This window comes from Vulpes vulpes, chromosome 15 (genome assembly GCF_048418805.1).
Source record: "Vulpes vulpes isolate BD-2025 chromosome 15, VulVul3, whole genome shotgun sequence".
NCBI lineage: Eukaryota > Metazoa > Chordata > Mammalia > Carnivora > Canidae > Vulpes > Vulpes vulpes.
In genome coordinates this window covers 63028789-63051178 of record NC_132794.1, presented here as the reverse complement: position 1 = coordinate 63051178, position 22390 = coordinate 63028789, and the positions used below count along the sequence as shown (strand labels likewise).

The 22390-nt window shown below is 43.8% G+C and overlaps 1 protein-coding gene across 1 annotated transcript in view; it reads right to left on the bottom strand.

The window, feature by feature from the left end:
* Window positions 1-22390, bottom strand: part of AQP9 (aquaporin 9) — a 45148-nt gene that overhangs the window by 10380 nt on the left and 12378 nt on the right. Inside the window, exons 2-4 of the mRNA XM_025999445.2 lie at window positions 8465-8591; window positions 3361-3498; window positions 1898-2016 (exon numbers count right to left, since the gene is read on the bottom strand). Of these exons, the coding sequence (XP_025855230.1) occupies window positions 1898-2016; window positions 3361-3498; window positions 8465-8591 (384 nt within the window). The remainder of the gene's footprint in view (window positions 1-1897; window positions 2017-3360; window positions 3499-8464; window positions 8592-22390) is intronic.

The following is a 22390-nucleotide window of genomic DNA, read 5'->3' as shown; positions in this document are numbered from 1 at the left end:
TTCCTTCCTTCCTTCCTTCCTTCCTTCCTTCCTTCCTTCCTCCCCTCCTTCCCTCCTTCCTTCTTTCCTTCCAGGCTGACCAGCGGTCTTTCTGGGATACATTAAGGGAGGAAGAAGCTATCAGGCTGGCAGCGTTGATCAGCCACAGACTGACCAGAATAGCTGTGCTATTGGCTACATCACAGATGTTTGAGTGCAGCTTGTTTATATAACAATAAGGCAGAGACACTTCTAGCTACCTTGAGAGGTTAGATAAACCTATGCATATGAGGAGACACAGAGGATCAATGATACTCTAGGTTCAACTGCCACATTTCACAGTCCTTGATTTGAGATAGAAGTGTCTTTTCTTGTGGCCTCCATGTTCAGATCACAGAAGAGAGAGTAATCATAAAGCAAACCCTATTTGCCCCTTTAGGGGTTGAAATGACAAGTTGTCCACTCTTTTCTGGACCTCAACCAATGCGAAACAAGTACATGTATTTAATCAAGATAATAAGCTTTTGCACAGCAAAAGATACCGTCAAAAAAACTCAAAGACAACCTACAGAATGGGAGAAGATATTTGCAAATGACGTATCAGATAAAGGGCTAGTTTCCAAGATCTATAAAGAACTTATTAAACTCAACAGCAAAGAAACAGACAATCCAATCATGAAATGGGCAAAAGACATGAACAGAAATCTCACAGAGGAAGACATAGACATGGCCAACATGCACATGAGAAAATGCTCTGCATCACTTGCCATCAGGGAAATACAAATCAAAACCACAATGAGATACCACCTCACACCAGTGAGAATGGGGAAAATTAACAAAACAGGAAACCACAAATGTTGGAGAGGATGTGGAGAAAGGGGAACCCTCTTGCCCTGTTGGTGGGAATGTGAACTGGTGCAGCCACTCTGGAAAACTGTGTGGAGGTTCCTCAAAGAGTTAAAAATAGATCTGCCCTATGACCCAGCAATTTCACTGCTGGGGATTTACCCCAGAGATACAGATGCAGTGAAATGCCGGGACACCTGCACCCCGATGTTTATAGCAGCAATGTCCACAATAGCCAAACTGTAGAAGGAGCCTCGGTGTCCATCAAAAGGTGAATGGATAAAGAAGATGTGGTTTATGTATACAATGGAATATAACTCAGCCATTAGAAATGACAAATACCCACCATTTGCTTCGATGTGGATGGAACTGGAGGGTATTATGCTGAGTGAAGTAAGTCAATCGGAGAAGGACAAACATTATATGGTCTCATTCATTTGGGGATTATAAAAAATAGTGAAAGGGAATAAAGGGGAAAGGATAAAAAATGAGTGGGAAATATCAGAAAGGGAGACAGAACATAAAAGACTCCTAACTCTGAGAAATGAACTAGGGGTGGTGGAAGGGGAGGTGGGCAGGAGGTGGGGGTGACTGGGTGACAGGCACTGAGGTGGGCACTTGATGGGATGACCACTGGGTGTTATTCTATATGTTGGCAAATTGAATACCAGTAAAAAAAATTTATAAAAAAAATAAAAAAATTAAATATTTTATTTATTTTGAGAGAGAAAGAGAGAGAGAGAGAGAGAGAGAGAGTAAAGGGGCAGAGGGAGAGGGAGAGAGAGAATCTCAAGCAGATTCCCCACCAGAGTCCTATGACTCTGAGGTCATGACCTGAGCCAAAATTGAGAGTTGGCTGCTCAACCGACTGAGCCACCCAGGTACCCTCCAATCTACCTATTAAAAAGAAAGCAGAAAACTTTTTTAGTGGTATCAACTTTGGTAAAGGAAAAACTTGTCAAAAAGGCTTGGGTTAAGCCTAGTGACCTCTGACTTTGCATGCTCCTGTGTGTCCTTCTTCTTAGCTCATATCTTTTCACCAAAGTTCGATCTTTGTTAAGTATACACTTACTTGGTCTGCGAATGCATTCGTCAGAGACAGATATGGAGCTGGGTATGTCGCAAAAATGTGTGCTGTTGCATTTTCTCCCACGATGAGCAATTTTCCACCAGCAAAGGACATAAGTCCATCTATGGAAGACAGAACTCTGGCACATTAGTGTTCTCTGGGCAAAGCCTAGGGTCTTGTGCTAAACAACTACAATCAAACACTCAGGTTCAGCTAGACAGATCCATACCATTTTCCTCTCCTCACTTCATATCATGGTAGTTTTAGAGATGCCCAGAGAAATTCTAGGATGTCAAGTAAAAAATAGAAAGTCCTGACTGCCCTCCAGAGTTCACTCCACACTTCATCCAAATCCTTAGCTGGTGGGTCCAGGGAACTAATATTCTTTGGAGGGAATTCTTGGAATTTTTGAGATCAACCGAATGCCAAAATGGAGCTGTGATCTACTGTGGGCAGAATTCATAATTCCCAGGAGGTTCTCAAGTAACACATACTACCAGGCCAGAAGTTGAGGGTGTTATGGTCCAGTGATGATGCCCTTGAAGCAAGAGAGACAACAGTCCTTGACACAGCCAGGGCCGACCCCAGGTCTCTCCTGCCACAGCAGCTGGCTCTCTGAGTTTCTCTCTTCTGATCTGGTCTCAAATTCTCCACCGGTCCTATTAAGCTCTATTTCTCAGAAAGACACTCTGTGGGATGAAGTCTCCTTCCACAATGTATTTCTCTAAGGCATGGTTCATAAATTCTAGTTCTGAAGGACTTCATTTTGAGAATCATAATGTACTGAGACTTACACTGGGAACTACTTTGACAGTTAATTTCATGCAATCCCAAGATCTTTTAGTTTGAATGGTCTTAGAAGTCAAGTCTCTTACATTCCAGAGGAGGAAACAGATGGATAAAGTCAGAAGACTTACTTAAGTCACACAGCTACTTACTGACATAGCACAGAATTAAAGTCTGTGTCTTCAATCGCCAGGACTGTTTCTCCCCCCAGGACTGTTGTAGAACAGAATGGGGAGGAGATCCCCACCTAGCCTATTCTCAACTGCACCCCTTCCTTCAAAGACTTTGTTCCAGATTCCTTCTCTGAATACTTAATCATCATACCCTCTGCTACCAGTGAACACGCTTTCTCCCAGCCAAGCCAGAGGAAGCTTGTGGAGAAGCCACTAGCCTGTTGCTTATCTTGTGCATGTTCATGCTGTAGTACTGATTGGACCTAAAGATAGACTTCCAGTTCTGCCCTCCATTTAAATTGTGACCATTTTCTTAAAAAGACTTCATGAATTTGTCCTAATGATAATGTTGGCCTCACTCTTCAGAACTTAGAATTCTTAGAACTGCCTGTTGATTGTGGAACACTTCCCTCTTCTTGCCTAATCTCATCTCTTCCTAGCAGGTAATTATGACTCTCAAATCTTGGCCAACTCTCCCTAAGGTCTGGGCTCAGGGGCTTTACTCACCATAGTAAATGCCAAAGAGGGTCGCAGCTCCTGCGAATGCTCCCAAAAACTGGGCTCCCACATAAAAAGGAAATTTGAACCATTTCATCCGTCCAAAGAGACACATTGCAAAAGACACAGCTGGGTTGATGTGGCCACCTGCAAGAAAGATAAGATGATTAGGGATGTCAGCAGCAGGCCAGGGAGGATTATTACACAGAAGACCTTATCTAGAGACCTCAGGAAGACTCAGTCTTCTAGGTAGAGAGCTGTATATGGAGAGACAGAGGCTTAGATGTGTGTTTGTACTGTATGGGGGCAGGGAGAAAAGGGGGACTAATAACCACACTGGACACTCTCTAAGAAGGTTAGCTTTCTGAAAAGGGAGTCAGATATTGAAAAAAAGTTGTGCTTAAGAGGTTCATCTTCTATCTCTATGACATCGATCTATCTTCTACCTAGCTATCATCTATCCAATGGTCTTTATGAAACAATAACCTCAAAGAGATTGATATAAACTATTAACTTCAATATATTTTTAAAGTCAATATATTGACACCATATATTGTTTAAGGATTACATCTGCATCTAGAAATTCCTTGGTCTATGTCCAGAAGATATAAAACTACCTTAAGATGGAAAAGAGATGTCTAAGAGCAAAGAACTTAGGTCGGTGGGCTGTGGCTCTCAATGGGGTGAGGGACTCAATTTACTTTGAGGTGACCACAGTGTCTGAGTTCACTGTTCACAGAGGAACAGCTCAGTTTCTCTCTCACACACAAATGTAGCACCACTTCTATTACCCTGACCTAAACTCTCCTAGAGAAATCAGCTTCCTAGTTTCTCGTCTAGCTGCCAGATCCTAGAGAAGGTTTGCTCAGCGGTTGGTCACCGACACCCCAATCAGCTTTGCTACTAACAACAGCATTTACTGAACATTTGCCATACGTTATTATTGGGGTATTACCCACATTTGACCCTTTTTAGAATCCAGTGAGCTGGGTATTACTCCAATTAACTGGTGAGGAAACTGAGGCACAGAAATAAAACAACTTTTTAAAGCCTACATGATTAGTTAAGTGGTAGAAATGGGATTCAAATGCAGGTTCATACAGACTCTAGAGTCTATGTTCTATGTTATACCACTTCCAGACCTCCTTCACCATGTTTATAAGTCTTCCCTGCCTTAGCGGGCAGAAAAAAAAAATTTCAAATATCACCTTTGAGCATATAGGCTTAGTTCCTAGAAATGAAACATGTTCATTTGAAGAGTACACTTTGTGTGCAGGGGGAAGTAGAGTCACTGTCAATGTGTCCACATTTCAATGGACATCGTTGTGGCCATAGTTGTGAACAAAAGGTAATAAAGAAGAGGGAGAGGAGGAGGAGAAGGAAGAAAAGAAGAAATTTCATCCTTTGACTCCTTATAGAACCTACAGGTGAGCTTGTTTCTGGAAGGCCTCCCCCTGTGAAGAAAGCAATGCTCTTCCTGAGTCTGTAAGCCAAAGGGGGCTTGCAGAAAGTTGTTCTCCCTGCTGTCTAAACCACAAGGGCTCTTTCTTCACCTGCCCCTGCCACTTAGGGGCTAATCTGAGCAAGAAAATGCCAATATGTCAAAGCATGAGTGACTTCCTGAAGCCTTACGAACATATCCAAAATTTTGTTTTACTTTTAAGTCTAAGAGAGCCACAATTCTGGAGACCAGCAGGATCACCACTTAGTAAGCTTGCCACTAGGCAAGCTAGGAACAGGGGTTAGGACAGAGGAACACATAGGCAGTGGAAAGTTCCCGAAGCCAGCCCTGTTTCCCTTTTCCCAGTGGCTGTTTGGAGAGGAGCCACCACCCAGCAGCCCGGAGGGATCAAGAGCCCATAAGAAATCACCTCCAATCAGCATCACCTTCCCTCAGAATCCACCAATGCTCTAGAGAGCTCTGTGTTTGGCACGCTCCCCTTCCAAAAGAAAACTTCCCACAGGTAGGTTTCTGCTTTTTAGCCCCTCACAGACATTCTGAGACAGGGTGCTCATTCTTCATCTCCGACTTTACACAATGCAAGGCACACAGTAGGTGTTCAAAATATGAACGTTGAGCAAATAAATAGAAACCTTTATTCGGGCAGTTCAGACTACAAAGACCCAGTGAGAGGGAATGTTGTTTGGGAATCAGAGAGGGGGTGTGTCCCGGAGGGTGCCTTGCCAAGCAATGGAAAGATTTCTCCTCGCAGAGGCCAGTGCTCAGCCCCTGGCTCACTGCTGGGCAAAGCAGAGCAGTGTAGTGGAGTGAACACGAATGCTAGACCCAGGGAGCGCCGCCCTCCAGTCCTGGCTCTGCCAAGGTTGTTGTGACGATCAGATGACTCATATGAAGAGCCCAGGGTGGAGCTGGAGCCCACCAGGCCCGTGAGTTGAAAGTCTTATGTGAGCAGAATGAACTCTTTCAAGGTGCTGCTCTAGGCACATCGCCTCCTTTCCCACACGCACAGGCCATTCTGTGATAGAGACAACCTTAATATTTTATCTATCATTATGCAAAGCTCTTTTGCTTTTTGAAGAATTTTTATTGCTCATAAAACTCTACATCAGGCAGCCCGGGTGGCTCAGTGGTTTAATTTTTTTTTTTTTTTTTTTTTTTTTTGTGGCTCAGTGGTTTAGCGCTGCCTTCAGCCCAGGGCATGATCCTGGAGACCTGGGATCGAGTCCCACGTTGGGCTTCCTGTGTGGAGCCTGCTTCTCCCTCTGTCTCTCTCTCTCTCTCTCTCTCTGTCTCTCATGAATACATAAATGAAATCTTAAAAAAAAAAACCCTCTACATCAAAAACAACCACCATACAAGCAGGCGGCATAAACACTTAATGGGGGGGGGTGCATTGCATAATTAATGGGGGAGTTGTTAGTTCTGATTGGCCAGATTGGAGTGGCGGACCACTGGCTTGTTCATGTGGGAACAGAGGGCATGGTAACTTCCTTCCAGTAAGGTAGTGTTTTCTATTGCAAAACCAGATGTCACTTGACTTCACCAGTCTGTGACCACAAAATAGAATCTTGTTCATGTTTATGTCCACTCTCCACTGGTTATTTTTGTAATCCTCAAAGAGAGCCTCACATGTGCTCGCAAACCAGTATGTTAGCTGCAGCCAGAGGAGAAAGTCACCTTCCACACACAGTCTTCCTGTCCTATTCCTGTGCCCGCTAAAAGGCAATACTGATGCCTGTGGGGATGTCAACAGGGGGCTGGTGTGTTGTCTCTGCATGTCTCCAAAGCCACCAGGCCTCAAGGAACCTGAAGAGCGCTAGGTCCCAGAGATGGGGAGATAAGCTTCCTTCCCAACCCAATGCTACCTGTATCAGCCAGGCTCAGAAACTGCTCTACTTGTATTTTGGGTCTCCTGGACTCTCATGAACAATTTGGTAGCCAGTTACCCCTCACCTGGAAAGAGTCCCACAGGCTCTAGCTCTCACTCTTCTGAGCACAGGAACTTAACCCCAGTCCAGGGGCCTGATGGGAAGACCTCACGCCATCCCTCACCCTCTCTTCCTCCTGTTGGTCTCTGCCTTTTGTTCTCTATGGTGACTGTCCAAATCCCCGAGTATATCAGTAGATGCACACAGACATGGGCCACATTGATGATGAAAGCTATTACCTACATTGGTAAAGTTTGGGACTAATTTCCTCTAAATAAATATGTGATGATGCTCAATTGGGGGTGTTGTGCAGGTGAAATATTCCAAATCCGTGTCTCTACCAAAAAAAAAAATACACCTGCATTTATATTCCACAGTGTGGAAACCAGCCTTGTGTGAATGTAATGGGAACACAGAGAGGGCAGCAGTAGAGCATCTTGCCTGCTCCTTTTAGGCCGCAACTATGATCTGTGTCAGCTGCCAAGGCCTTGGCACAGTCAGGACTGTCCCCTGTCTACCCCTGTGTTTAGGGAGGCACTACAGCGCTGGGATCACAGCAAAGACTTGACAAGAGTGTGAACATAAACACCACTCATGCCAAACAATCACACACAGGAATCTCTAACCCAGACCGCCCCAGGAGCTGAGTCTATGTGCTTTGGAAAGGGTGGCAGCCTGCAGATGACGGTTCTAGATGCCCAGTTCCACGAGGCTCCCAGGGGGTCTGGGCAACCAATTCTTCAGCATTCCTGTGGCAGCATCTGTCACCAGGCCAGCCGGCTTGACCACAGGACCCTCTGCCAGGACTGTTCTGCCCAAAGGCCCTGCTTGTAATGTCATGCCCTTCCCATAATAGGCCATCGTGCAAACTGTATAATGGTGGGGACAGGAGGCTTTTCTGTCACAGAGACCTGGGTCAGATCTTTTCTCTGCATCTTTATCAGCTGTAGGACTCCAGCAATTTTCTTGTTATCTTGGAGCTCCAGTTTTTTTTGGTGGAATGGAGACAGGAAAGCCTGCTGCAGAGTGCTGCTGGAGAGAAAGGGGATGGGGTATGCACAGTGCCCAGCACGCTTTGCTGTCCTTTCTGCCTTTATCCTTAGCAGTCTTGCCGTGGTGTTCGGACCAGGCTGCTGAAAGATTCTGAGCGTCTCTGTGGACTGCATCACTTCCACAGGCTTCTCTTGAGTTCCCAGACTGCATTAAGTATTATCATTTCATTTTGCTTCTCAGAACTTTGTGAATGGCTTCGAACCAGTCCACCTCTCAGGGCAGAAATCAACCAACAGCTGCTCAGTGAGACCACGTCCATGAAAGCACCAGCCATTTTGCAAGTGGCCTAGACTTTTCCTATTACTGTAGGGAAAGGTCCAGGGACTTGTCTCAGTTGGAACGATCTTTGGGTCTCTGGGAATGGCTTCCAAGCATGGGGTAGAAACCAGAAAAAGATCATACTGACAGATGAAGAATAGAATGTAATGGCTCAGTATAGGAATCAGCCAGTTCTTAGTCCTAACCCCCATCTCTTGTGTCTTGCTAAATGCTGCTCTTGCATAAGTCACTTACCATTTGCTGGCCATTTTGATTCTGACATCTATAAAAACAGAATCAAATACATATTCTTGCAGGGCTGTTGGGATCCAAATAAACTGTAAAACCTCCAACACTGTGCTAGTACACTGGAATGGCTCAATTAATGGCAGCTATTATTTCTATTACTTACCAGAGACACCCCCAGTCACATAAATGGCCATTACAACTGCCATTGCAAATCCAACATTGATAGTGACAATTCCTCCAAAGTGTCCTCGACTGAGGATAGCTTGAGCAACGGAGCCACATCCAAGGACCTGGAATGAGAGGAAACTCAATAACTAAGTGGAAAAGGCCACTGTTGAAGACAATGGAAAGTCCCAGGAACAAGAAATATGTTTTAAGCAAATGCGTGGATTGGGCTGCCTCAGGCTTCATGCAACTCAAATTATAATGATCCAGCTATGCACAGATAGCAAAATGGTGGTCTTGAAGCTGTATCTGGCTTACAGATGAGTTTTGCTGGGCCTGTAGTGTTAACATTCCTCCCCTGCTTGTAATTCGGGTAATTTCACACACTGTTCCAGGGTGCTGGCTATGAGTTTAAATCGAACTTTTTATTCTGAGGCAGTTGTAGTTTCCCTTGAGGTTGTAAGAAATAACACAGAAAGATCCCATGTATTTTTTACCAGCTGCTTCCTTTTAATCAATCAGAAGATCTAGCAGCCTCAGGGAAATGATTTCCTGGAGCAGAGCAGCAGCCCACAGCTCCCTTTAAAAAGACCCCCAATTGGGTCACTCATTTCACTGCACTCACGTAAATCTCCTTGCTGGCCCCTGTAGGGGAGCTGGCAATCCCTGCTCTAGAAGGTCCCAGTGTAAGCTGTCTCAGGTTCACAGTCAAATGCCCATCCCACAAATGGAAAGGCCACATGTACCATGTACAAGGCCATGGGAAAGAGCATCTGATATGCAAGAAAACAAAGGTGGATGGGGGCGGGGGGAGAACTGGCAAACAGGCTCTCGTCCGCATGTCTTTTCTCCCTGCAGAGGGCTGTGCTTTCCTAGGGAGCAGAGGCTGCCCAACTCGCTGCTGCTTGCATTCCCTTAGGCACCAAGCACAGAGCTGTGCTCATAGGAAGCACTGTGCAAATCGGTGAACAGTGAAAATGAAGTTCAACAGTGAGTCTTCCACAGTCTTCAGCTGTAGAGGATACTTTGGAGAATGGGATCAATATCCAGAAATGTCTGGAATAAATATATTATGGTACATCCCCTCAGCAGAGTGCTATGCCACTGTATCATCGAATGAGGGAGACCTGTGTGTACCAAAGGGAAAGGTCCCCAATATGTATTTATTATTTTTTAAGGAAAGATGCAGAACACTGTTAAGGCGCACTGCCAACTGTATCCAAAACACACAGAAGAGCAGGAGGTGGGATTGGACTCCTTGGTTTGGAGCTAGATGGCTACGGCAGATACTGGAAAAAAACTTTTCATTACGTATGGGTTTTTTTTTTTCTTTTTTACCATATGTTTTAGTCTGTACTGCTAGAAAATGCTATAGACTGGGTGGCTTATATACAACAGACATTTATTTCTCACAGTTCTGGAGGCTGGAGGTCCAAGACCAGGGTACCAGCATGGTCAGGTGAGGGCCCTCAACTAGGCTGCAGACTTCCTTGTTGCATCTTCACATAGCAGAAGAGATGAGCTCTCTTGAAAGCCTTTTAAAAAGGTACTAATCCCATTCATGAGGGCTCCACCCTTAGGACCTAATCACCCCCAAAGGTCTCACCTCTAATACAATTGCTGGGGGCATTAGGTTTTCAGCAAATGAAGTTGGGGGGTGGGTTGGGACACAAGCATTCTGGCTGTAGCACCATGTATTTCCTAATGTTTAAAAAATGGGTCCTACATACTCACTGAACAATTAATCAAAACCATTTAATCATGGCCCGTTAAGGAAACATTTGGTGAGGGAATGTTATTGGGAAAGAGAAGAATCACGTGCAAGTCTGGTAGGAAAGTAACAAGACAATAAATGGCCATCGGCCATCCTCATACTGTGGTTTAAAGAGCTAGTGTGGTCCTGGAGGAATAAGCTCTGGACTGTAGGATCATTAAATCATAGCTCTTTCTACGTTGAATTGGCCAAAGTTTTTCTAGAATACACAGCCCAGCTTGGGTTTCATAACGAAAGAGCAACCGACTTCAAGAGGTGCATCAAGCCATGAATATTTAAGGGCATATGAAGAAAGATTTCAGAAGCAAATATATGTAAGGAAAAAGAGATTAAGAATGTGGATGCTTCTTATCAGGAAGGTAATAACCAGCTACTGCCTGTCTCTTTGCAAAAGGGTGAGAAGGGAAGTCTGAGCTCACAGTATGAGAGATCGCACGTGGGCAATGTGCTGACAGTGATGAATTAATTCTAAATAGCTTCCCCCGGGGTGCATCTATGAGGTCTTTCATAGGAATATAACTTACAAACAATAATTTAATACATGTAGAATGATTTTGGTTTACTCCTCCCTGAAGGCAGAGAAATTCTCTTGATCAACAGCTTCTGTAATTCCCAAGTCTAAGACATATCAGGTCATCTTAGCTCTAACTGCTAGACAGTAGGGTTAAGTAGGTGGGCCTGACATCTTGAGAGAAGCCCTTGGGCTACACATCACACATGCACAGGCTGGGCTCCAGACCCTACAATGAATCTTAAATAAGGTTGTGGTAGGAACACATTTCCTTTTTCCTATTCAAAAACACCCCCTGAAAAAAAAAAAACACCCCCTGAGTCCATCTCATAGCCTATCAATTCCACTTAGACTTGACCTATTTTTTTCTAGAATTCCTATCTATTATAATAACTCTCCAAACTAAAAACACCACCACATTGGCATATTTCTTTTTAACTTAAAGCCAATTAACTGCCCTGTGCACAATTTCCAAACTAACTGGCATTTTGACAGCATCTTCTGAAAAGAGGAATGAAATGTTACTGACAGCTGACATGACCTGATTTAGACAGCGGGGCTAAGACGAGACACGTCCAGACACAGGCCAGTCTGAACATACTACTGCTTTCCGCATAAGCATCTTCCCCCTCCTGCGGTCTGATGCGCCTATGCTTGTGTTAGTCAGTCCAGAGGGGGCAGAAAAGCTTTAAATGGCCCGAGCAGATTCAGGGAGGTCTCTGTCCTGTCAAATTTCACTATGATTAATACCCTCCTCTTCCACTTTAGATTCTGAAATTGCTTTTTTGTTCTTTCTTCAGGAGGGTAATCGATGCTGTGTGCTGCAGGAAAGGAAGGAGGAGAAATGAACGGTGTGGGGACTTCAGTGACCTTCAGAAATCAGACTCGGAAGATTTCAGTCCATATTTACATCATTGCTTTTTAATTTTAAAATATGTTGATTATAGCCTGAAAGGCAATGAGGAAGTCAGGTAACTACCTTCTAGTGGCATCCCGTGCCTGCCTCCTCCTACCTGCATCCACAGCACCAGGGAAGCTGACTTTGGATACCCTAAAGTACCACGGCCTGATTGCTGGGGAACTGGTCACCCACTCTGGTTCCCTTCTTCTGTGTGCCCAGAGTAACTTTTTCCCTTCCAAAATGAGAGAACTGTCCTCCATGAGAGAATTTCCGACATGGTTCCCTGCCCTAACTTCTAGAGGAACTGTCATACCATTCCCCTTCTTAGATACAGAGCCTTTTATTTTTATTTTTTTAAAAAAGATTTTATTTATTCATTCATGAGAGACACAGAAAGAGAAAGAAAGAGGCAGACACAGGCAGAGGGAGAAGCAGGCTCCATGCAGGGGGCCCGATGTGGGACGCGATGCCGGGTCTCCAGGATCACGCCCTGGGCTGAAGGTGGTGCTAAACTGCTGAGCCACCCGGGCTGCCCAATACAGTCTTTTATCATATCCACCTTGTCTCAGTTTTCTGGTCCCCCCTCATCTGGAAAGCTGTTTTGAACCCATCCCCCATCCATACCCTCACCACACCTAACCTTTGTTCTCTGAAATTCAATTGTACTGTCTGTACTATACAATTAGTGTTTAGTCGTTTCCTACGTGCCAGATCTCGGTCTCCTTATCTAGAACACAATCTCTACGATTCCTTTCCGTACCAACAGCAAACAATATGTTGGCCTATTTTGTTTCATTCTGTTTCCTCAGGTGTTGAGTTTCTAAGTCCACCACTCCCTTCTCCATCTACACACATCAAAATTCTCTTCCACCTTCTTGTCAGGATCTGCAGGATCTCATCTTTGCAGATCTGCTCAATATAGCTTCTTTCTCAAGGAGAGTTAGAAAACTCATAAAACCCGGTAGAGAAGGGAGGGTGTGATGAATCATGGGTCAAGTCCTCATTCATCTCTCGTTCATATTCACCCAATAGCTTCACCAAGCTTTCTCTTCTCTCATGAGCCCAAGCACACAGCCACCTTTCTGCAAATAACACCACCTTCTACTTGACCCAGCACCTGTAAGTTGCCTTGAAGATGGGTGGCAATTTAGAATATGACATAACCATTGTGTCCCTGTTATCCAGCACTATGTAACTACCCCTAAACTTAATGGCTCAAAATGATAACATTTATTTTGCTTGTGAATCTGGAATTTGGGCCATGTTGGGCAGGGCATCTCATCTCTGCTCCATTTGATATTAAGTGTGATGGTTCAAAGTTGGAAGGTTAGAATTACCTGAAGGCTAACACATTCACGTGTTTAGTGGTTGATACTGGCGGTCAGCTAATGCCTTAGCTGGAGTGGTGGCCAAATCACCTACACATGGCCTCTCCATGTGGCCTGGCTTCTTCACAACATGGTGAACACCATGTAGTCTCCAAAGCCTGGGGTCCCAACCTGGTGTGATGCTCTATCCTCAGCCTTAACACTATGCTGGTTCTGATCTCAATGGCACACATACTGGATCTGACAGAGGCATTTTCCCCTACAACATCCTAAATAGGTGTTCATCTGGCCTGTATAGGATTACTGTGAGATGGGGGTGGGGGGCTCATTACCACATCAGGCAGCTTGTTCTATATATTTATTATTGTTCCAGTGGCTAGGGAGTCCTTCCTTATACAGAGTTGGAATCCTCTCTCCTGTAATTTCTGTCCGTTAGCTCTAGGCCCATTCTCAGGACTATGAAAAATAAGCACATTCCACATATCAAGCTTTCCAATAAATGCAGGGAGCATAAGGTCCTCTCTGAGTTCTCTTTCCTGGATGCCTGCCCCTTCATCTTTGATTGCTGGTGAGTCTCACCTGGTTGAGCTTTGGGTTTTCAGGGTCCCTCTTAAAACACAGAGCCCAGAAATGGGCAAAATATTCCCTTACTTGTGCATTCTATTCGGACAGGGTAATTCATCCTCTACCTTCTGCTTATTGGTTCTATTGCCATCTAGTGGGGCACTCAGGCACAGGATGTACTTTAACCGTTGACGTATCTATGCCTGTTTTCCCCAATTTTATAAGGTACTCAGGATCACATATTAAATGTCTTTGTCTCCGTAAGAGCATCTAGTATATGGCAGGTAACTAAATAACTGGATTCTAGATGCTATTTCCAGGTATGACACTTGGTGTCTGTGTAAGTGGTCATGTCACTTTTCAGTCTCAGCGTGATCATCTATTAAAGGATGGTGATGACCAGCTTGTTTCATAAGATAGTTCAGGAAGCTTCAAATGGGATAACAATAGTGAAAGCACTGTTTAAATAACAAGGAGCAATGGCAAGTGCAGGATACTGTTGCTTTTAGTATAAACTCAAAAGGAAAACCCCAATTTAGGCTGAATAAGTTAAGACAAAGGGACTCATGAACTTAACCACTGACTCATTGACTGGCAATGAAAATAGGGAGAAAAACACATCTATGACAGATATTAGAAATAGTTGCTATTTCATTCCTAGTCATAGGATCAAAATTTGCAAAAGGTGGAAGTGTGAAGCTGACAAGAGCTTCAGGTTGTTGTGCCTATTTATGATTCCTCTCCTTTCATAGCTGGCGAGGTTTTAGCATCTTTGGTGGGAAAGCAACACTAGAAAAGAGGAGAGGCTCAATACCGTTGTTATTCAATGTATTGAATATTGAACATATTGTTATTCAACAGGTGCCACACGTGGCAGGAGCTAGAGAAAGAATTTCAGTGGAAAAGCAAGGAGGACTTTTGAAAGGCAGAAATCCTTTTTTTTTCTTTTTGAAAGATTTTATTTATTTATTCATGATAGACATAGAGAGAGAGGCAGAGACACAGGCAGAGGGAGAAGCAGGCTCCATGCAGGGAACCTGACGTGGGACTCGACCCGGGGTCTCCAGGATCACACCCCCGGCCAAAGGCAGGCGCTAAACTGCTGAGCCACCCAGGGATCCCATCAGAAATCCTTTGAAGGATTGATTAGTGACTAGTCTTTCTCAATCACCCAGGCCAAACATTCTGGAATCATTTGGTATTCCTTCCTCTTCTCTCCCTTTGCCACCCATAGCCAATCATTTCCATGTCTTCTGAGATTTTTTTCTGCAGCCTCCAACCAGTGTCCCGATCCCCAGTGGATCCCCACTCAGTGACCATGACAAGATGAAGCAGGACTCAACGCGCCACTACCCCAGACATGACTCAGGAAATGGCAGCACAAACTCCTTCTCCTGGTACCCAGGCAGGGCCTTGCCTCATGACCCCACCCAGTTTCTGCCCAGTATTCTTCAGCATAAACCTACATCAGCCAGGCTGGCATCCCAGTCACTTGATTTCATGACACTCATTCCCACTCTGTACACCTGCTCACGCTATACCTTCCCGCAGAATGTCCCTTCTCCATCTGTCCCTTTCCCCAACCAATCTCTGTGTGCTCTTGACACTGAGCTAAAATCCTGCCTTTTCTGTGGGGCTTTCCTTTGACAGCTTAAGCCCTTAGAGGCCTCTTCTGCTTCTCCTACTGTGTCTTTACAGTGTCATTTCATTGTCATTTCCACCTTGCCTTGTGTCACCCCACTAAGACTGTGATGTCCCCCACAGCAGCTCATGCTTCTTCACATTCCATGCTCAGATATTGATCTCATGGGGTGTAATAAAATATCTAAACATAAGCAGGGGTAAAAACTCTGTGTAAATCTCTTCAATAGAAACAGGGGGTAGGATGTGAGAAGTGGGAGGTGTAATTTCTAAGAAATCTCAGCTGAGTTGCTGGGAAGTTCCCACTTGAGCCATGACCCCTATGACAAGCTGATTACTGGACATAATACAAAGCCCAAAGTGATAAAGTAATTATCACAAACAAATGCTGGGATGGGAGAATAATAAGCCCTCAGATTTTATTTCATTTGGCCACTCTCAAACCTCTTGGGTATCTATTACCTCCTCAAAGGGCAAACCAAAATGTTCCTAACATGGTACACAGTATATAATAGACACTCCACAAATATTTGTCTAGTCACAATGTAAAAACTGAGCCCTTTCATAAAAGCAATAGTTAATAAAGGCCAAGGATTCTTTAGAAAATGTTTGCAAACACATGCGATGTGATGCCAGGGATCATTGGGGGACCCTGTGATTATTGCAAGGGATCTCTGATTCTCTGTGAGCATCAGGCATCATCCAAAGAAGGAAAAGATAACAGGTCTTGTATCTACCTTTCGTAGTTCAGTGGTTTCGGAACTCATGGATACTGAAAGAATAGTTGGAAAGGCTTCTTAAGAAGCAAGTATTGTCACAGGTTTTGGAGCGAAGCCTGCATGAAACGTTTGCTGTCTCTACCCATCTGTTTAGCATAGTATGGGAAAGGAAATACCAACACCAGCTACCGGCTACTCGGTTTGCTCTCTGTGCTCTGTTCCATATTAAGTGCCTTACCTGCATTACGTCATCACTACCAATATATGCTCACTCTGGGAGAAGAGGACAGTATTACTACCTCCATTTTATGGATAAACAAATGGAGGCTAAGAGAGGCCAAGCAAGTGTTCCAATATTACATAATAAAAACAAAGGAGACAGAGCCTGGATTTGATCCCAGGTCTGTCTTATTCAGAGGCCTGTGCTTTTAACCATTACACATTGGAGGGAGTGAGAGGACGTCAGAGGCAACCAACACCCCCTAGGACTCACGGAAAGATTCCTAAAGACCACTGAGGTCCCACAGAATGTGGAATCGGGGCACCAGCTTCCCAACGTGCACACTGCAGTGAAGGGCTGTCCAGGAGGGCTGAAGGACTTGGGGACACAAGCAGCCATCGATTATCCATCTACCCATCTACCCAGTGTAAAAAGCCACCCTGTAAGCCAGATGCACCAGTCCCGAGAGAAAGGACTGAGGATGAAGCTTATTGGGAATCTTCTTGTAGTTCTGGGTTTTTGTGCCAGGACAAGTGGCTTTCCTGATGAGAACAAATGTGGTTGCTCTGGTTCAGAAAAATACCCAACACTTGTGCTTTTTCACCAAAGCTTTCAATGACCTAGGGAAAAATCCTTTTCAGCCCCATTTCCCCTCCTTTCTCAGAGATCGGTGAGATAGGCTGGTGATTAAGTGCAGCTTTTTGGTTTATGCAAAACTGGTTTCACTGATTATTATTGGCTTGTTTTCTAGCTCCCCCTGCACAGGCATCTTCCAGTAGATGACTGAGCACTCAGCAGAACACTAGACCAGAAAGCCCATCAAACCCTTTCCTCTTGTTCTTTTTGGCTAGCTCCTTTTCCCATAGCACCTCACAACTTTGTGACCATCAGCAGAAGGCACACTCATGTCCCTAATGCTGACCAAACCTGCCTGGCACCGGAAGTGAGTGGGCTGAGAAATGGGAGGGCAGTCCTTTTCTGCACCGATGAATCACACCCACGAGCCACACAGATTTCTTGCGGCACTAGCCAGCATCTGGGGACTTACTAGCACTCACATCTATTCTTAATACCAAGGCCTGAGAAGCCAAGCAATTCCCCCACTCCCACCTGCCCCTTTAGCCAGAGCCAAAGAAGTAAGTAGCCCAGGTGGCCATCAATAATAAAATACCCCAGGGGCTTCCAAGCTCACCTGGCTAGTATTTACTCATTAGCATTCTCTTGAAAACTTTTCTAGGAAGTTAGTACCCTTTAATCCAGTGGTGCCAGTCTGGGGGATGTTTGCTATGTGTCACGTGGGCAGCAACAGTGGGACCCAAGAATGTGAGTCCTGTATGGCTGTTTACCTGGTGTGTTGCTGCAGGTCTTCTTGGAACTAGGTAAGGCATATATTTTATTTTTTATTTTTTACAAAGATTTTATTTATTTATTCATAGAGACACACACAGAGAGAGAGGCAGAGACACAGGCAGAGGGAGAAGCAGGCTCCATGCAGGGAGCCCGACGCGGGACTCGATCCTGGGACTCCAGGATCGCCCTGGGCTGAAGGTGGCGCTAAACCGCTGCGCCACCCGGGCTGCCCAAGGCATATATTTTATTTTATTTATTTTTTTTAATTAATTTTTATTGGTGTTCAATTTACCAACATACAGAAAAACACCCAGTGCTCATCTCGTCAAGTGTCCACCTCAGTGCCCGTCACCCATTCCCCTCCAACATATTTTAAATGAAAAATAACCTTCCGTAGAAAACTTATCATGTAATGTAAATGTTCATAAGACAGAAGTCATCATTAAAAGAGTATATCTGTGGCAACATTTGTATTTTATTTATTTTTTTTAAATGATTTTATTTATTTAAGAGAGAGCACAAGCAGGGGGAGGGGCAGAGGGGGAGGGAGAAGCTGACTCCACTGAGCAGGGATCCCTACATGGGGCTCGATCCCAGGACCCTGAGATCATGACATGAGCTGAAAGCAGACCCTTAACCGACTGAGCCACCCAGGTGCCCCAACATTTGTATTTTAAAGAAACTGATTTGCTTACACACACACACACACACACAAACACACACACACACAGTTACAAATATTCTCTTTTAGTTCCCATAATAGCTTATGAGGGAGGAAAATCTGCTGTTTTCATCTAAAGAAACATTGGGACAAAGAAATTAAGTAATTTGCCTCAGGACATACAGCTAGTGAAAAGATCTTTTGGAACCTAAAATTAACATTTGTGTCCAAAGGTTGTGTTTCTTCACTTAAACTAAACTGCCCTCAACTGTACCTGAGCCAAGTAAGTAGTTTGTCCAGTCTGTCTTTCAAAAAGCACAATAGCAATAGCGTGATGCCTGGGTGGATCAGTGGTTGAGCATTTGCCTTTTCAGGGCGTGATCCGGAGTTCTGGGATCGTGTCCCACATCCGGCTCCCTGAATGGAGCCTGCTTCTCCCTCTGCCTGTGTCTCTGCCTCTGTGTGTGTGTGTCTCTCATGAATAAATAAATAAAAATCTTTTTTTAAGAAAGCACAATTGTAGGAAACTAAGATCCTCAAAACTCGAAGTAGCCCTAATTGGAATTTGACATTCACTCAAGCTGTTCCTTCCTCTCTTCCTTTAATTCTCCGTATATAGGTACATTCGAAAATTCTAAGTGCCATGCATAATGCCTGTTGGTAGCGGGGATGCAAAAAAAACCCACCCCCCCCAAACAGACACAGTTCCTCTGTGAGCTCACAGACTGGTGGGAAAGGTAACATAGCTAAGAACTGGCAAGAAAAGTATAGATGAAGTGTGGTTCTGTTATTTAATATTGTAGGCTTGTTATTAAAAAACACCTTCAGCATTTATGCCTAGGGAAAGTGTACATGGAGACACAGCTTCATAATTTTCTCTTACTAACTAGGTGATGGCCATTTCGACATTTAGGTCTCCCCAAATTCTTGAATCGGTTGATTAATACCCCAAATTATTGAATCATCTGACATAAGACTATCTGAGATATATTAATATATGCACATGACAGATTGGCCTCATGATACATTTGATTAAAATTATATGAGATCAAGATTTCTCTTTTGATACTGCCTGAAATAAAAATGGTTTTCACATGGGACTCCTGGGTGGCTCAGTCGGTTAAGTGTCTGCCTTCAGCTCAGGTCATGATCCCAGGGTCCTGGGACTGAGCTCTGTGCAGGGGTCCCTGTTCAGTGGGGAGTCTGCCTCTCTTTCTGCCTCTCCCTTTGTACCCCACCTCTTGCTCTCTCTCAAAAAATAAATAAAATCTAAAAAAAATGGTTTTCACGCTAATGCTTCAGTCAGTTTTGCCAGGTGTGAGGATGGGAAAAGAAAAGGACAACAATCTCACATGTAGGAATTAGATTTCCCATAGAGAGGCCCCTTATAAACAGATGATATTTAACAGACGGCTTTTAGACTCTCACAATCTCTCCATTTGCTCTTTTCTGGTGACAGTATTTTGTCTGTAGAATGCAGTTAAGGACACCTTTAGAGCAGAGTCATAAACTGGTGGCCCATGGCTAAAGACAGCCATGAATGGATTGGCTCAGAAAAATGTTTGTTTGGCCTACATGGTGCCTTTTTTTTTTTTTTTTAATTTTAAAGATTGCTGCCAGTATCTAAAAAGAGAAAAATTGCACCTAGAACTTTTGATTTCTGACCATTCTTGAAAAACTTGAAAATCGGATAAAAACCTACCTCTTTCCTACTTGGCCACAGTGGAGAGAGTCTGTGTGGCAGATGCCTCCTAAGACAGAAAGTGCACATCTTCCTTAACCCCACCAGGTCCACTTCACTCATACATGTGACCTGCCTCATCTCAAATAAGCATGACTCCCATCTGAAGCCCTGGAAGGAGAAACCCATTCATTCAGCTTTGGTTCCAGTGACTTCTTGGCCCCACAGATAAGCATGGTGATAACATCCCTGACATGTAGCACAACTTCTCAGTTCTTGGAGGGAGTATCTGTGGCTACCTTCAAACAAAGGATCGACTATAGACATGACTTATCTATGGTGGTGATAAGAAGAAGACCAAAAACACCATCCCCATTCCTGAGACAGGAGTCGCTACGGGGCTTTGCCCGAGATTCCCCTCCTCCTATAAACATTTTGCTTTTTGTGACTGGGGAGGAGAGAGAACAAATGCCAATCTGCCAGTATATTCTCTGCAAACCTTGTCCCTCCAGCCTGTGCTGTAGGTATATGTTACCAGAAGTCCCACATCCCGCCTATCATATATCTATTTAATTTATGTGACTATATCCATTGGAACACATAATGATAACAGGAACAACAAAAATCTAATATTTATTGAGTGCTTTGATGAGCTAAGCACTTTCCATACATTAGCCCATTGGTCCTCACTTGACCCTATGAGTCAAGTCCTCTCATCTCCTCCCTTTCACAAATAAGGGAATGAAGTTTTTAGAGAGGTTAGGAGAATTTCTCACATTCATATGGGTAGTAAATGATGGTGCCCAGGTTTGACTACACATGATTTTGACCACTGGCTAGGTGAACAAACATTTATAGCGTGAACACCACACTGTCACATACATTACCTGCCAACATTTAATCTGCAATTTTAAAAGTGGAAGACTGGAGAGAGACAACGAAGAAACAGATTCTTAACTCTAGAGAGCAGACTGATGGTTACCAGAGGAGGGGGAGATGGAGGGAAACACGTGATGGGGTTGAAGGAGGGCACTTTCTGTGATCAACACCTGATGTTGTATGGAAGTGTTCGATCATCATATTGTATACCTGAAACCAACGTTGCACTGTATGTTAACTCTACTGGAATTAAAATAAAGACTTAAAAAGTGGAAGACTGCACAATTCGGCAATATTTGCACAGCTAATAAATGGCAGAATCTGAACTTGGAGCCAAGTTTTCTGACCCCTAGTGGTGTGCTCCTCTTCGGACAACTGCTGTTTTGGTGGGTCTGCTTGTCCCCTTCATCTGGGCAGAATGCATATTTATGTATGGCTTTCCAGTCAGTTTTAGTGAGTTAGTTTCAATTGGAAAATAAAATTTTCTCAGTCATAACAAAATAGTCACAAAAAACCAAGACTGCAACCTGGACATTCTGGTTAAAAATATTTGGTGGCACGTAGCCTGAGAGAATGTCAGGATAAGATCAATCACCACTCAAGAACCAGCTGTACTTGAAAAGAGATGATATTAGGGCAGGCTCATAAAAACAGAGGAATCTGAGATTTGAGAACCAGGTGAATGGGCAGATGGCCAACCTCAGAGCTCTCTGAGTACCAAGAATAAAATTGGGCCTCAGAAATATAAGGTGGTTAAACACCATTATTTCTCACAAGCTAAAAAGAACAGTGCTCTCCTTTTCTTACCTACATCAGGCACTCACATCCCTCAACTCACCCAAATAATGCTAGGTTGGACAAGAACTTGATCATGATCCCAGGGCCAGAATAAGGAACTAATTAAGTATTTATTTATTAAGGTGTGAGTGTTCATATTAGGATAACCGTGGTCTGATTTTGTGCATGTGGATGGAGAGTTGCTGAGACAGCTCTCCCTTTATTCAGAGTGGTCTAACAACATTAAGTACATCCTGGGTCATTTTTGGTCTGAAAGATTGCTAAAGAAAGAGGAATTCTGGGGCTGATTTGTTTTTTAAATTCATTCCAGGCCCTGCAATTCCTAAAGTACATTCCATAGATCATCAGTTCCATGAGATGCTCCTCAAAAAAAGATTTGTGCAGAGGCCATGCCAATCTTCTCTGTCATTCCAATTTTTCTCCAAAGAAGACATATGGATGGCCAACAGACGCATGAAAAGATGCTCAACATCACTCATCATCAGGGAAATAAAAATCAAAACTACAATGAGAAATCACCTCACATCTTTCAGAATGGCTAAAATAAAAAACACAAGAAGCAACAAGTGTTGGTGAGGATGTGGAGAAGTAGGAACCCTTGTGCCCTGTTGGTAGGAATGCAAGCTAGTGCACCCACTGTGGAAAACAGTATGGATATCCCTCAAAAAACTAATTATAGAATTACTATATAAGCTAGTAATTGCACTACTGGGTATTTACTCAAAGAATATGAAAGTACTAATTCGAAAGCATATATGCACCTCTCTGTGCATAAATTACACAGCGTAATTGCAGCATAATTTATAATAGTCAAATTATGGAAGCATCCCAGTGTCCAATGATAGATAAATGAATAAAGAAGATATGACATGCAATGGAATATTATTCAGCCATAAA